This window comes from Anas acuta, chromosome 15, assembly GCF_963932015.1.
Source record: "Anas acuta chromosome 15, bAnaAcu1.1, whole genome shotgun sequence".
Classification (NCBI taxonomy): Eukaryota; Metazoa; Chordata; class Aves; order Anseriformes; family Anatidae; genus Anas; species Anas acuta.
In genome coordinates, this window is record NC_088993.1 from 11,025,260 (window position 1) to 11,042,065 (window position 16,806).

The 16,806-nt window shown below is 37.3% G+C and overlaps 2 protein-coding genes across 3 annotated transcripts; one reads left to right on the top strand and one right to left on the bottom strand.

The window, feature by feature from the left end:
* The first annotated feature begins 297 nt into the window (after window positions 1–297).
* EIF2AK1 (eukaryotic translation initiation factor 2 alpha kinase 1) lies at window positions 298–16,774 on the top strand. Of its 2 annotated transcripts, XM_068699098.1 has the most exons (15): window positions 298–622; window positions 1,078–1,236; window positions 4,159–4,295; window positions 5,064–5,095; window positions 5,587–5,686; window positions 6,250–6,330; window positions 6,737–6,834; window positions 7,992–8,045; window positions 8,748–9,117; window positions 9,386–9,497; window positions 10,268–10,374; window positions 15,044–15,164; window positions 15,288–15,367; window positions 15,871–16,104; window positions 16,582–16,774. In XM_068699098.1, the coding sequence occupies exons 1-15, from the start codon at window positions 502–504 to the stop codon at window positions 16,702–16,704; spliced, it is 1,929 nt and encodes a 642-aa protein (XP_068555199.1). In that variant the 5' UTR covers window positions 298–501; the 3' UTR covers window positions 16,705–16,774. The 2 variants fall into 2 exon arrangements, with proteins under 2 accessions (XP_068555199.1, XP_068555200.1); XM_068699099.1 differs by lacking the exon at window positions 298–622 and having other exon boundaries at window positions 1,081–1,222.
* ANKRD61 (ankyrin repeat domain 61) lies at window positions 11,059–12,152 on the bottom strand. Its single transcript, XM_068699111.1, has one exon. It carries the CDS (start codon window positions 12,141–12,143, stop codon window positions 11,331–11,333), a length of 813 nt encoding a protein of 270 aa, XP_068555212.1. The 5' UTR covers window positions 12,144–12,152; the 3' UTR covers window positions 11,059–11,330.
* Window positions 16,775–16,806: the final 32 nt, after the last annotated feature.

Sequence of the window (16,806 nt, forward strand, 5' to 3'; positions counted from 1 at the left end):
ATAAGCGGGCGGGGGGGAGGAAAGGAGGCGGCGGCGGCGGCGGCAGGGGGGGAGAGAAGAGAGAGAGAGAAGCGAGCTCCTCCGGGTCACACGGGGACCAGCACCGCCCCTGTGCCGCTGCCGGGAGCCGCTAGAGGGGGCTCGGCGACCCCCGGTCACGGCTCGGGGGGCGACGAAGGCGGCGGGGAGCCGGGGGATGCGGGCAGCCCGAGCCCGGCGGCGAGGTGAGGGGGCCCCGCTGCCGGCGGGGAGCCCCCCGATCCTCCCCGCGGGGCCGCAAGCCCAGCCCCTTCCTCGGCCGTAGCCTTCCCGCCCGGCTCTGCCTTCCGGGCTGTATTTACCTCGCTCCGATTTATCGCCCCCCCTCAATTAACGTTTTATTGCTCTATGCTCAAAGAGCGGCCATAAACCGCTGGCCCGGCCCCCGGGCCCGCCCACACGGAGGCGGCCGGGAAGGCGCCGTTGACCCGGGGTAAAAAGGCCCCGACCCCGGCACCGGGCATGTGGCGGGGCGAGGGACGCCCGGGGCGGCTGCCCGGGACCCCGCCGAGGACCGGGGCCCCCCACTCGCCGCCGCCCGCCATCGAGTTCCCTGAGGAGAGCCTGGAGCCGCGCTTCGACGGTAAGCGGGGCTGGGGGGCGTGAGGGGAGCCCCGAGGGCTGTGGGGAAGGAGGGAGGTGTCCCCGTTTCCCCCTCGTTTTCTGAGTTTTCGGCTCCCCGAGTGAGGAAGAGGTGAAATGGGCGCCCCGCTCCCTGCCCCTCAGCCCTGAGGAAGCGGCGGCCGTGCGGGGTGATGCAAGAGCGGGCAGGGCCGCGACCGCTGCAGGAGCTGGGCCGCCCCCGGGGAGTCTCGTCTTCTCCGGTTACTTTGTTATATAGGCACTTATAAAAATTAATTATAATTAGATTCCTAATTAGCATCTAAAGCTTCTTGCTCAGCAGCAGCTCGCGTGCCTTTTTGTGAGCCAGGGTTGTGTTAAAGCTGTGGAAGGCAGGTGGGTATTTGTGTGTTTATTTTTTTGATAACTTGGAATATAATCAGTTCTAAATTCCTTCCTCCGGTTTTCCTTTTCCAGAATCAGATGTGCCAGCAGAACTGCGAGTTGCAAATGGGTCACAGAAGTTTGTAAACTTCACCTCGACCATCCAAAACCAGCTGCTGCTTGTGTCGCTGCTGGAGCATCTCTGCCACATGTACACGCACAACCCTGTTCATTCGAGGTGTTTGTTCCGAAGTTAGTAAGAGTAGTGCTTTCCTACTGCCATATATACCTGAATCTTCTGTGGAGGATTACAGTGGAATATCAGTAAAAAGCTGTAGGTCTTGTCTCATAAGGTAACAGGACTAGTTCTGAGAAGAGGCTGTATGCCCTGAAGCAGCTTTAATGGGGGCGGAGGGCCTGTGTTGTTTTTGAAAATAGTAAGCAAATGTTGCTGATACAAGGAACAGACAGCTCTGTTTCACCTAAATCATGAGAGCTGCATCACAAGAAGGGTAGCAAGGCAATTTTTTTAAAAAGAGACTACACTTAGTGGAAACGTTAAATATGATTTTAAAAACAGAGATAAATTGGGATTTACCATAAATATTTATCAAGAAATAGTTGTGACATAGTCTTCACTACATCTGTCAAATTATGTTCTGTGAAAATCATAGTAAATAGTTTTGGAAGTCTTCTTTTCTAGTAGAATCCTTTGATGTAATCCTGGACCTTGCATTTTAGGTGTGAGGTGTCTCTCCTGAGATCTAGCTTTTTGTAATATGGCGTATCCTAGGTATTTTTGTTTAATTATGCATATGTGTACTGCATTTGAGAAACAATCTCAGCTTTTTTTTCCGTATTCTATGTAATCATAGAATACAAAAATAGCCATAATATATTGCTTATGTTTGAAGCTGTTTCCAGCATCCAGTAATGACAGACGACTGTCACTTTTTCATTCTTGAAGTATGATGTAGATGTTTGGCTCCACGTCCTACTATATCTTTATCAAAAGCAAAAATACCTGTCAAAAACAAAAGAAGCACATTCCTTGTTTTAGAAGAGAAACAGCAACAATGAAAAAGTAACTTTCCACGAGACGTATAGGTCGCCCTATATGGGCATGGTCAGCCTATACTGATATGCCTGATTTATGATACAAGATAAATTAAGGCATTTGAATTTTTAACCTGTGAATGTTAAACCTATATAGGTTAAAACCTATGAAGTTAACCTGTAAAGGCTTATGTGGCCTAGACCTATAAAGGTCTAGTAGTAGACTAGACTAAATTGGCCAGCCTATACCTGTCTGCTTCATGATAGCTCAAGGAAAAGTAAAGGAACGATTGTAAGGATTGGATCTTCACTGTTCTAAAAGCACAATTTACCTTAGAAAAGTAAAATCGTTCTATATTGGTATCCATATCCACAATTAATTTATGGTAAATAAAAACAAAATATTTCGTAGAAACATTTGGATTGGAGGAAGGGATGCTTGATTTTAGAGCAGTAGAATCATTATACTTATTTACTTTATGGTATGTTAAATAGTAATTAGTGGGAAAAAAATAACTTTATCTCTATAAAAACATAGACCTATTTTGAAATTCTGTATCTACCTATTTGATAAAGGTTTAGGTTGTCCTACACTATAGAATTATAGGCTGCCCTATACTGATATGTCATATCTACTCTATCATGTCAAAATTTAAAATAATTTTAAAAGAATTTGTTGAATTGGAGAGGAGGAAGAAAAAATGAATTGTGGGAACACTAAATTCCTACCTGATAGAAGTATTTCACTGTTAACCATATACTTATCTACTTACTGATATGTAAAATAATTATTAGAAACACTAAATTATCCAGAAGATGATTCTAATCAGAACTTGCTTTCGCTGGTTCAGTCACAAGCACCCCGAGAGAGTGACCAAGGCTCTGTGTGTGTTTTCTAATAATTGACAGCTCTGCCAGTAGGAAGACTGGAAGCATCTTAGAATTATCTTGGAGGGTTTATTTAAGCTAACAAATGATTGTTGAATACTTGAACGTTTCTCCATTCCCCTTATTGACCCAAGGGCCTTGGGTAAGATGTGGTTATTCCAATGTCCCCCCAGTGACCAGGGATCAGGTATAGCACAGGCACCTTCCAAAGTATGGAGCTGCTTGATTTCCCTGTGTACTTCCATGGCAGATAACATTCCTCTGTTGGTATAGTTTAAACTGTTTGCCCGAGTGGAATAAACCTGATTAATAAAAGAAATACATATTGCAGTAATCATCTGTTCTGTGGTTTTGGTTGGTGTATTTATGTTGGCATGGGTGGATCCCAGCCCCCCCCCCCCCCACACACACACTTTTCTGCTGTATATGACTGTGTCCATACAGATTGTATAGCAAAATTCCTGATTCCTTACAGGTTTGCTTCCAATAAGTTTTATTAAAAGATAATGGGCTGATTTTGAAAAACCAATAATAAAGAAACATCTTAAAGAAATCTTACAAGCAAGTTTAAGACCTCGGAATGCAGAACCACAAAATGTTAGGGATTGGAAGGGACCTTGAAAGATCATCCCGTCCAATCCCCCTGCTGGAGCAGGAAACTCCTAAATTTTTTTCATAGTATCTTTACAGCTGCACCCATCTCCAGTGTTTGTTAGTTTTCTCTCTGCCACAGCAATGTTTAACTCAGATTGTGAAATATACAGTGCTTTGGCAGGGGTGACGCTTTGCTACAAGTATATGCACAAATGTGTGAGCTTGTGTGGGAATTAGAAAGTCTTGACAATACCACTTTTTATTATAAACATATCCTCATACTTGTAAACATGCTTTGAATTTCTCTTTTTACTAAGCAAAATTAGTCTAGAGGTGACAAGTAAGTGAACGTGTGGATGTTTGTATAATTCACCTACTGAGGTGAGAAAAGAGGAGATGCCATGAAAGGCATGGCAAATGACTGCATTATGCAAACAGATTCCCCCAGAGCAGCTCTAGTTTGGTCCTAATTAGTTTTTATTGCTACGAGTATGGGAAAGGGCATTAGAATAAGAGCGACTGAATGTTCAGTTTTTCAGACGTGCTGTCTTTCAAATAAAGTTTTCTCATTTAAAAAACAGCTGCTTATTGGCAGGCTTTGTTTAATGTGACCTTTCTCTCTGTTTCTCTGTACAGTACTTCGTCAGGCTTTCACAAGAACAGGGTTGCTCTCCCCTTTTGCCTTCTGTGATGAATTTAGTACTGTAAGACTGCAGCATAATAGAGCCATTACTGAACTAATGAAAGCAGCTAATCGACAAGTACTTAATGGGGTAAGCTTTGTTAAATTTGTTTGGCAACCTCTGCATTAAGGAATTAACACATCATTGCATCCAAAGAAGCTTTTGTTTTGGGGTTCTTTTAGTATTGGATTGGATGTTTTCAATAATTATACAAAATAGTATTCCAGTTCTACCATTTCTGTTTGGGATGACACGATCTGGATTTACAGGTGCAAAACAATGCTTTTGAAGCCAGCAATATTTCATTCCTTATTAAATCCTATTTTTTTTAAATGTGATTTTTTTTTTTTCTGTTAAACACAGGCAAGTTCTAAGTGTTCTATTGCTACGTTTTTTATTTTTTTTCCAACGATAGGCTGGCATCCATTACAACTTGTAACTGTTCCAGTTGTTTGTGTTAACAACCTTGTTTATTATAATGGATTAATATTAATGGCGGGCATAATTTTATATACTGCATAATAGGCTTCAGGCTGAATCAGACCAGTTTGCTTATCTAGCTACTTCAACTAAGCTAGTTAATGTTGTCTTAAGCACATTTTAGAGCCTTCATTTTATCCTGTTTGCCAGCAGAACTTTGCAGGACAATAATCTCTCCAGTAAAGTGATGTTAGCAGATTACTGGCAGGATAATAATACTTTAATTTGGTGAAGCTCTCTGCAGAATGAAAGGCTATCTGTAACCTATTTTCTTTTAGGGGCATAGTTTTAGTTACTGTTTTCATTTAGCTGTTTGTGCTGATAGCATGGTAGACCTATCACTCGCATGTTTTTACGTTGGATTTTCTTGTTTCACAGGAACTGGATAATGGAGATTCTCATGCAATTGGGTATGTATTCAAAGCATATAAATGACATTTAACAACTCCCTCCCTGAAGTTCTGTGCTCCACTCTGAATTTAATTAATACTGCATTTCATGTTTCCTCTCTGAAACATAGAAAAAAACGATAATTTTTCCAAACTCTCTCAGAATGATCTGATGAAAATTCCCTTTTCAGTACAACTTTCATGGTTAGGGTGACTGTATAAAAACAAATTTTTCAGGAATAAACTTAAATCATTTGAATACTTACATTAACTTGGGGTATGGATGTGTAGCATGTAGCTAGCATGTAGAACAACCTCTTACCATAACTGCTGATGTGCATGCAGTTGCAGTCTCCTGGTTTTCAGTATGCAGTATTGCAATGCCAAATTATTCTTTTTCTCCTCTTTTCATAATGTAGATAGTATTTTTAGGTTGTTTGTACCTGTAGCATATATAATACCTTCTTTAAAAGTTTCAATTTAGTTTAATGTAGCCTAACTTTTTCGAATAGGGATAAAGAAGTTCTATTGGAAGCACAAACTTCACGATACTTGAATGAATTTGATGAGATTGCAAGACTAGGAAAAGGAGGATATGGTCAAGTATTCAAGGTATTCTTTAACTTCCATTCATAACTTACCAGTTTACAGCTAGTTCTTCTTTCAAAATTAGATTTGCCGTTTAATCTGCAGATCCCAATGTTCCAGTTGTGGCTGCTTGAAAAGAAAGCAACCTTAATTTGTATGTAAATTGTTCAACCTGATGTTGAATTGTAGTGAACACTTGTAGCGTATAGCCAGCCTAAAGCTCCACATGTGGTATGGTGCCATATATAAATGACCGTTGTGGTCTCTTAGATTTGTTGGGAACCTGATCAAGCAGTTTGCGGTACCTATCAGCTTTTTTTTTTTTTTTTAACTGATGGAAAGACAGATGTAGAGATACGTATTTCAGAAAGATTGGATTAGATGTTTGCAGGCCTGAAATACAGTAAAAATATAATATCCTCATTGTAGATAGCTAGGGCCTCATCCCATTTTCCTTCTGATACAAGCGAGAGGTTATTCAAATAGAGTGCAGAAACTACTAGAAAATGGTTGGTTCTAAAGGATTTAATAACTCATTAGTCTAAACACATTAAGATCTAATTTTGTCATATTACAATTGTTTTCAGGTCAGAAACAAGTTAGATGGTCAGTTCTATGCTATTAAAAAAATCAATATTAAGAAGGCTACAAGAAGAGATTGCATGAAGGTATCATTTATCCTGGTTTTGTCTCTGTTCTAACTCTGTGTCTCCTCTAACTGATTTCAATTTAATTTAGTAATGCAGTTAATATTTCTCAAAACATCAAAAATATTAATATAATTTGTTATACATTTAGTACTCTGTGTTTCCAAAGACTTGACCCTATCAGTACCTAATAGAAAAAAGTAATTAAGAAGTGTTTAAGTCCATTAATAGTAGTATATTAATTTGAATTTGGTCATCTCTTCAAAAATAAAAATCTTAATTTGTTTTAAAACTTCCAAATCTCTTTAGTTTTTGTAATAATTTTATCTATTTTTTTTTTCTATCAGAAACTATTTTTTTGTTACCATTTGGGTTTACTAAGCACTCAGAGTAAAGAACACAGACTGTTTCTTCTTGGTCCTGTTAGGTACTACGAGAAGTTAAAGTGCTGGCTGGACTGCAGCATCCTAATATCGTGGGCTATCACACTGCTTGGATGGAACATGTTCAAACTTTATGCCCAAAAGGAAAGTACAGCATATTGTGCAATTCGTGCATCCTATGTATAACCTTCGTACTATTATTTGCAGGACAGTATCTGATAAAATACCTGTGTTTTTTCCTCCTCCAAACACCACCAACAAAGCAAACTAAAGATGACCACCAGGTCTTTATGTCCCTTTGTGCCTTTCAGTCTTGCTTGTGTAATTTGATGAATAACAAATGATGATAATGATAAATTTGGAAGTGTGGAAATACTAGCTTCTCTTCTGTTAGTATTTGAGGAGGATTTTAAAGCTGGGTGAATTTCAGTGGAATGCAATGAAAACCTCTTAATGTCAACTAGTGAGTTAACAAGGAGAAGAATGAATACTTGGGAATTAACCATTTCAGCTACCATGAGAAAAGGGGTGAATAGGAGGGAAAAAAAAAAAAAAAAAGCTTGTTAGGTAAGAGAAGAGACTGCAAATACTTTAATGGGAAGGGAAAAAAAAATAAAAACTTATTTTGCTTTCTGCAGGAGAGTTTTTAAATTTGACAAATTGGGATTCGTAGTTCTGCAGTGATAGAGAAATCTGTTTTTTTTTTTTTTTTTTTTTTTGTGTGGGCATCAGCTATTATCTGTAGCTGTTGAAAATTCTTCCACTTTTATGTTCGTTTTACACATTCTTCCCTGGTGACCTTCCCTCCCCCTATTTTTATTTTTTTTTTCCCAGTTTCTCTATTCTCAGCTCTTCCCACACTTTGTCCTTTGGTCCTTTTCAAACCCTAATCTGTTGGTCACTTTTCTTTTTCATTCTCTTCCGGAAAGCCTTTAGCAGTTAAATCTTTTGATCCTCTCTTAGTGGGAGGTTTGCTTATCCTCTATATGACCTTATTGCCTTCCAAGTCAGTGGATTGATGCCCAGTCCACCTTATGAAGTGAAATCTGGGTGAATGTAAGGAAACCCAGTACAACATTTTCAGTGATTGTTTATAACATTTATTTTCCTTTCCTATGAAGAAGAATGAAAAACAAATTACTGAGGTTGTTAGTAGACTAAGAGATGGCTTTCGCATTAGCAGAGGGAGAGATCTGCAGATAATGAAGTTCAGTAAGATGATACAGATTAAATGTTAATTTGTAGTACTCATCTGCATGTTTTGTTTTGTAAAATACCATATTTATCTTTTCATCCAATAGATAAGACAATATTGAAGTTGCAGTCGTTATCTTTGGAGCAAGAGAGTGGCAAGTAAGTATTGTACATCTCAATAATAACATTAATTTGTCTTTAACAGAAAGACTTCCTTTTTTTTTTTTAAAGTAACAATAAAACAGTACAGAATTCAGCATGTATCTCACAAGTGCTTTTTATTTCCAAATTGTAACAAAGAGTAAGTGTTAGTTATCTTTGTCATTGTTTCTCTTCTGGTTGTGTGAACTGGAGAATGTTGCTGGATACTCCCTCCTTTCTTCAGTCCCTCAATTACAGAGTGTCTGAGTGTTGAACTGAGCTTCAGGTTTACTTCAAAAGTTCTGTACTGACACTGATTTATACTGTGAAGTCTTATTAGAGCAAAGTGGCCTTTTGTTTCTCAGAAGTATTGATTAGCCCTTTTCATAAAGAGACAGAGTCCAATGAGGTGTCTTATAGTGTAACTTCCTAACTCAGAAGGAATGGATCATCATACTTCTGCCCAGTAAATGCTGTGACCCAGGACTGTGTGTACCTATGAGCTGTCTGGGTCAGCTATCAAAAAATCTGTGCAGAGGGAAGATATAAAAGGCTAGAATCTACACTGCCAGTTACATAATGTTTTATGTGGGGAAGCAGTTGAACTTTTACTCTGGAATGCAGTTCACAATAAAAAATAAAGTTTTCAGAATGGTGTTATCACAAATAGATGGCATAAAACTGTACATATTTTGATTTCCCTCCCTTTATCCTTTTCAGTAATCACTGTCACATTCAGAGTGTGGGAAGTGGTAGTTCAATTATCTTTGCTGACCTTACTTCACAAGAAGATAAGTCCCATGACAGTACCTGTCTTAGAAATCTGGATAGTGAATCAGTGCAGAACATGGATGTAAAGAATGATTTTACTAACAGCAATAGTAAAGAATGCATGAAACCAAATGGATGTGAATTCCCCCTAGAAGTACAAGAAGACTCTGTAAGTAATGTTGACAGTGGGTCAACTGATTTTAAAAATCATTCACCACATGGACCTCATTGTAGTCTGGATCTAGATGTTAGCACTGAAAGTAAGTCCTGCACTGAAGAATGCTCCAAGAACGATGTAGCACTCTGTGGAGAGTTTGAGGTAAATGCCTTTCTCTTTAAATACTTTTAGCTACTGTCTGGTTTAATGATGACTATAAAGTAGAATTTGGTAAACACGAAAATGATTTATAATGATAAATTTAAAAAAGAAAATGACTGCTAAAAAAAACAAAATTATAGAAAAGTTTTACTTGTAACATATTTATGTCTGAAATAAATTTAGTTTTTATTACTTTTTAGATAAAATAAGTAAGGAAATACTGTTCATATTATGCTGGAAAAATCATAGACTGTTATTTTTCTGTTAGGTGGAGTATCGTTTGATGCTTCATATACAAATGCAACTGTGTGAACTATCCTTATGGGATTGGATTGTTGACCGTAATAAAAAATACAGTGAGAGAACGGAGGAAACTGCCAGTAAGATTCATCACTGTTTTTAAAATTTACATATCATAAAGATAATATTTTGTCTTAATTGAAAGTATATTTATATGAATTAATGTTTTAATTCAGCAGTTTATAATATGGATCTTCTTAAATTATTTATTCATTTCATCTAATAGCTGCTAGTATTGAGCCTTTAATGTTATGTGTTGGTAAAAGAGGTTTGAGTTCATGAGTTTTAGACAACTCATCAAAGAAGAGTGAATGTGTGCCTGAGGCATAGTTGTTACCTGGAGAGATCTGTGCGTGGACACTACTACTTGTTTGGAATATAATTTTTTAATGAGAGAATTTGCTCTTTCTCAGTAAGCTGTTTAAATAATTGAATTTTTACTTTGGTAGCAGTCTAGCTGCTACAAAACAGAGCTCCACACAGGTTAATTTATCTGCTGGGGAAAACATAAATACATAAATACATCTTCTGTTCTAGACAAGTTAAAACATACTTAAAAGCTTTCAAGTTTGTTCTTAAAGCTAATTGCCATTGGTCTAAAAAAACTAACATTTAATCTTAGTTTAATCACTATTAAGGTAAATCTGTTTTCCATTTAGTCATGGAATGAGGTTTAGCAGCTAACTGTTTTTCCCCATCAGCAGACTTTCCCTGATGTCTCCTGTAATCATAGTCTTTATAGCTTTCATAGGCTTAAGAGTTGACATTTCTCTTCTAGGAATGACAGAATTGCTAAAAAAAAAAGTCAGCAAAATTAGCTGAAATAATACAGATTTTAAATTCTTTTAAGGTCCATACCATCTTGTGGATGTCAACTGGACAATGAAAATTTTTCAGGAGCTATTAGAAGGAGTGTGCTATATCCACAGCATGGGAGTGATGCATCGAGACATTAAAGTAAGTTCATTGAATTATCACTTGAGGTTAAAGAAAACAAAGATAGCTTACATGATGGGAGGATGAAAGCAACTTCATGGTTAATTTGAGAGGACCTGGACTCTTAAGATTTTAGCTATATTATGTATGAAAAATGAATTGTCTCTTCCATACCATTACCGTGTTTTCCTTACTGTATTTCTCAATTACTTAAAGTAAGTTCTGATTAAGCTCTGGAAATGCCTTCTAGTTTGTGAAACCATTGTCTTGTCCTAAACAGGGAGGGACAGATTAGTTTTATTTGGTCCTTCTTTAAACAGGGTAGGAGCTAAATTACCTAAAAAGCAGTCTTTTAGGTAACTATAAAAATAAGCAAAGACCTTTGAATGCTCCTCAATTTGCTAACAGCAAATCAGTTAGCTTTTGAAAATAAGTTCAAGTTATAGTTATTACATGCTTACTTTTTGATATTTTTTTCCTCAGTTGCAAATAACTGCTGTCTTTTAAAATGGTTGTTATCAAATGTAAGGGACTGAAATTGTAGGTGACTTTAGTGAAGGAATGAGAAGTTTGTTTTCATTCATGTTAAATGTAGTTAAGATCAGACTTAGAAAAACACACTTTGAATGGATTAAAATAGATGCCCATTTTATGTTCCTCTGTAGGTTTTTGGAACTCTAATCATAACAGTTTTGTCTTGCTGAATTAAATGTGAAACATAGGTAGAATACATCTTGTTGTGTCTCCCTCCCCCCAGCTTAAACTCATGGAATTGATTAACAATGATGTGAATGTGTATTCTACGCTACTTTCTTCAAAGGCTCTCTGCACCTGAGGTGATACCTGTATGAGGAAATTACTGTAAATATTATCTTAGTTACTAAAACTCCACATAAGAAAATGTGGAATGATGTAAAAACACACAATATTAATCTTCATTCTGGATCAATTTTAATTTTCTATGGGCTGTTTCTGGGTTAACAGTTTTTCAGTTTGCTTTCCTGTTTAGTGTTGTCATGGCTGTATTTTCCAAACTCCTGGTAGCTGTATAAAGAATTCCATACAGTTACTGGAAGCTTATTTTTGAGCCAGTGCTTGTTGTTTTCGCCATAGATTCTTCTAGCAGTGATTTTGCAGATATCCTGCAGGGACAGTAATTTCTGTGATAATGTTAAAAGGAAGTCTTTCAATGCTTGGAATTCTGGGAACAGAAGTCCTGGGGGCAGTTGTCCTTGATTATCTGTTAACTTCAATGGATAGGAGAATCCCAGCAACTTGTTCAACAGTGCTGTATCTTTCAAATTTGGTCTGCGCTGAAGAAATGAGAAGAGTGGAGATTGTCCATCTCTTGTTAAAGTGTTCATGTCTGCCTTATACTCTAACAGGAGATCAACTATTTCCTTTCTGCCACCTGAGCAGGCCTCGTGAATAGCTGTTCGTCCTTCACGATCTTGGATATTTACGCTGGCTCCGTTACTTAACAGTAAATGGATGCAATCTGTGTTGACACCTAGAATTCGGCTTGCTTTAGATGATGCTGCACACACTGCAATGTGAAGGGCAGTTCTCCCACAAGTTGGAATAGCAGAATTAATATTTGCTCCACGTGCGATTAAAGCTGCCATTTCCTCAGTGTTTAGTGATCCTGCAGCTATGTGAAGAGGTGTCCAGCCATACTTGGCTGTGTCCTTTATGTTGAGACAATACTCAAAAAGAATGTGTATAGGTGGGAAGGCATCATCAGACTGCTGGCCTGAATGTAGCAGATGGTCGTGTTTGTAATTACTCATTTCAGGATCTATCCATGTATTACAGTGTGCAAGATACAGAGACACTTTTCTGTATTGTGCTGTCAAGTTTGCTGATCTCTCTCTGAAATTTGCCTGAAGTGGATCTCCCAGCTCTATAAGTACTAGGCAAATTTAGTACGAGATGAAATGTTGTGTAGCCTCTTATTATTTCTGTAATATAAAACAGAGTTTCATTTTTTTTTATTTTTATTTAAAATACTTTTGGACTGGTAGGGCATAGCATCATAACAGGTCGCAAAAATGTTAGTTGTCAGAACAAATCTTATGGGTTACTATGACCTAACAGAAGTTAGGTCATTAATTCATTTTTGCTAACCACAGCTTCTGTGTGCCCAGCAGGAATGCATAAAATGATGTTATGCCTTGAGTTCCTCTATTTCCCAATTTTATAGGATGATAAATGAGTCATCATAGTTCAGCTTCAGGTCACTGAAGCTCATAGAAGAAGCATAAGCAGGCAGAACCATCATGTCTGTGATACAGTGCTTGGGCTTCAGGATGTGTGGATTACAGCTTGTTATAGGTCAGTTCTGTCATCAGATTTGGGTTGTAAATCAACAAAATTTAGCAGCTTCTTGGACAGATTTGCTATAGATGGCTTCATCAGCTAGTGACTAGTTCTTGTCTCTTCTCTATTTTCAGCTTAGAAAATGTCATTAAAAAAATCTATGGTAACAAGGCAGTTGTCAGCATAAGAAGTGTATTCGACAATGATATGATTCTGAGTCAACAGATACTACCTCTAGTTATAGTTTGTTTATATTAATTACTGAGTAGTGTTTTCTACTCACTTTTTCAATTCCATGCATGATTTAATAGATGTTTTAAACCTAACAGTTTGTCTTGTGCTTTATATTTAGTGGTTCCTTGAATGGAAGCCATTCCAAATTTTCAGCATTCATGTGAACCATCTCTGCACATTTTTCCAGCTCTATGTGCTTTTTGAGATGGGAGGCTCAGAACTGTAGACAGTACTGAAGATGTCAGCGTATTAATTCATGTAGTATCACATGATGTTTTCTTCTGTATATCCCCCCTTAGTTGGTAATGTACAATTTTCTTTACAGACTGCTGATGAACATCAATTTGCCATTTTAGGAGTTGTCAGTTACCACTCTTGAGCGGTAACAGTCAGCTCAGAGACAGTTGTTGCCCATATAAAATTGGATTGCTTTTTCTTTCATTTACATTTTAATGCTTATTTGCACTGAATTCCTTTTGTCATTGTACTCCCTGCCTGTTAAGAATCACAAGATCCTTCTACAGTTCTTTGCATTCAGACCTTGTCATTATTTCACTGAATAATACAGTATAGTTGGTAAACTTTGTCATCTCACCGCTCACACTCCTTTTTCTAAATCATTTACAAATATGTTGTTCAGCATAGTTCCCAGCACAAATTCATAAAAAATCAGTTGATAATATCTTTCACCTTGAAAGCTGACTATTTATTGTTTCTTTTAAGTCTTTAAGCTAGTTACTTATCTGGGGGGACCTTCCCTCTAACTTCACTACAGTTGAGTTCAATGAGGGTCTGGACAAATATCTTTCTGAAATTAATGTAAATGAGTTCAGCTGGATTACTGTTAACTAGAGGCCCAATGACTCCTTCAAAGAAATGTGAGATATGGAAGGATCCCTCCTGTGATCTGTTGGAGATACATAGTCCATTTTCCCCAAAGTAATACTTATGCCTGCAAGTCCTGTGACTTCAATTTTACTAAGATTTAGGAGTCTGTTTTCATTAGAAGCCACAACCATTAAATGTTTTTTTTTAATGATTTTTTTTTTTCATTAGAAAAAAAAAGTGGGATTTTTTAAATCTACAAGATTCTTTAAACACAAATTATAATCCTGATCAAATGGGTACCTGGAGGGAGAGCAGGTCTATGAGTTAAGGGTCCTCCCCAAGCAGTCACTGTTTCACTGACAAGCATGATAGTAGGGCTTTAAGTGTTGTCATCTTCCATTATTACTTCATATAGTTCTTCACTTGAGCACCATCATTGTGATGTTGCGGGATGTCTGGTTCGAGAGTAGCTTTGAAGTAACCTCACTATTCAGTGCAAGATTTCAAACATACTATAAAAGCAGCGAAAGTTTAAGAATGGAAAAAGGCGTCTGTTCCCTTTGTTTTCTTGCCAGTGTTCATTTTATTTAGTAGGAAAAAAATCTTTACTAAGCAACACTGTTTTAATTTCTCATAGAAAGGTACCTAAGTTCAGAAATTTTGTGCTGCAGAGACTAAGTAAAAACTTTACTTTGATATTATGTTTTCTTTCACATGGCAAGTATTTCTTTTTCCTAGACACAGAGCACTAACATGCCTGCTTAGTGGTTATACAGCCAAAACACACAGATAAAACTATTTCAGTTTTTCCACAGTCAGCGTTCCCTACTTAGCAGCCTCTCAGCACTTACTTTCTTAGCAACTTTCCTGGAACAAAGTAGCACATTGCAGCTGTGCTTGTCATACAGAAAAGTATGTTTGTTTTATGCTATGCCTTGCCCAAAGATCTCAGTCCTTCCTGCTATGTTAGTTGGTCTAATCTGCCATGCATTCTTGCCTGTTAAGATTACTGTTCTGCATATTTCCGTTTCCAGCTGAGAAGAAAAAAGTACTTTGTCTTTTCACTAAATCTTTGTTTTTCCTGTTTTGCTTTCTTTACTTTTCCCTAGATCCTTCATGTGTGGTCTTTCCAAACAGTGCTTGTTAACACACAATTTGATAGTCCATGACTATTTTTTTCTATCTCACTAACAGAAGTATTAAATAATCACTATATTACCCCTCTGAATGGATGTTACAGATTTTGAAACAGCTGAATACATCATAATCCTTTGTATAGGTTTGTGTAAGACTTTCTCTCATTTTATAGCCCAGAAATATCTTTCTACATGGATCAGATCGTCGTGTTAAAATAGGAGATTTTGGATTAGCATGCAAAGACCTCCTTTCGGATGATGTAGATCAGTGGTTTCACACAGAACAGATAAATGGTAAGAGCAGAAATCTTCGTATGTTTCAGTATTTAAGTTTCTATTATGTTAAAAATGTTAATACTAAATTCTAAAGTAAAATGGTAACCCTATCTGAGTTAAGTCTAAACTGACTTTTTAAAGGTCTGACACATACTTCAGGTGTGGGGACTTGCCTCTATGCCTCACCAGAACAACTGCAGGGATCTGACTATGATTTCAAGGTAGGGATTTTTTTCTCCTATGAAGCCAATTAAACGCTGTTAAATATTACCTAATTAGGCACTGATATTCAGATTGTCTAATGTTAACACCTTGTGTCTATCTGTGGAACCTGAAATGTAATTTTTCAAAAATTATGTTTAATTTTAATAGTACAATTTGTCTGAAAAAGAGTCTTATGGTGAAATTACTAATTTCTGTAAGACATACTTAGAGTATAGGAATAAAACAAGCCCCTCACCTGTGCATCATAGCTGGTAAACATCTATTCTACCATTACTCCATTTTCTTGCTGAAACAAATTTCAACTAAACTGCCAAATGCAAAATTTGCATTTCTAGGTTCATCTTGAAGAATCTGTGTAATTTGAATTTGAGTTGCTTTAACAGTGCCATAGAACTTCATTACAAAACCTTTTCATATTGTGAAACTTAGGTGAGCAGAAATCTAGTAAGTCATTTAAAATAAGGATTATCTCAGAACTTTTTCTTCATCCCTTTTCCAGTCAGACATGTATAGCTTGGGTGTTATCCTGTTCGAACTCTTCCAGCCATTCGGAACAGAAATGGAAAGAGTAGAAGTTCTTACACATTTAAGGAATGGCCACATTCCTCATACTTTCTACAAAAATTGGCCTGTTCAAGCCAAGTATGTTAAGCTTCTCACCAGTCAGGTATCTACAGAAAGACCAACTGCTGCTCAGCTTTGTGAAAGTGAACTATTTCATACCACAGAACATGTAAGTTATGCCAATAACCTCAACCTTTGCCAGGATAAAGAAATACAGAAAGAAAAGTGTTTTATAATGATCCCCTTACTTCCCTACCTCTACTGTGCCTATGTTTCTTTTCAAATAACTTAAAAGGACTGCATGAATGATTTTATTTTTTCCCCCCAATAATATTTAGGCCCCTCTTTCTGGTCTCTTAAAGTACGTAAGTGGTCATTAGGTAAATGTAATTTAATTAAGACTGGACACTTGATTTACATACCGCTTGAGATAAGTGTCGTAAGTTTCTGAAGCTTTCTGTCTGCTCTCAATTAATTTTCCCTTTCCTTGAGCCAGTTTTTTTTCAATTTGTAATATCAAATACCCCTAATACCTGGGGTGTTGCAGAATGAATCTTGTTCATAATCCAGTACAGACACACAAATAAAGTAGTAAGGCTTTATGCTTGCCTGTATATAAATGACCTAAACTGACTCTTACTTTCAGGTTATTTATAATCTACAGCAGAAGCTGAGACAGCAAGAGGAAGAAATAGAAGAATTGAAAGAGAAATTAAGACGCCTTTCTAATGAACAAAATGAACCTATGAGCCTAGGTTCTCCAGTTTAAGCACAGGAAGAACAAAACTATTGTACATTAAGTTATACAAAACTTTTTTTACATAAAATAGTTCAACGCATTTTGATTGTCCTGTCAGTTCTTGAAAGGCCT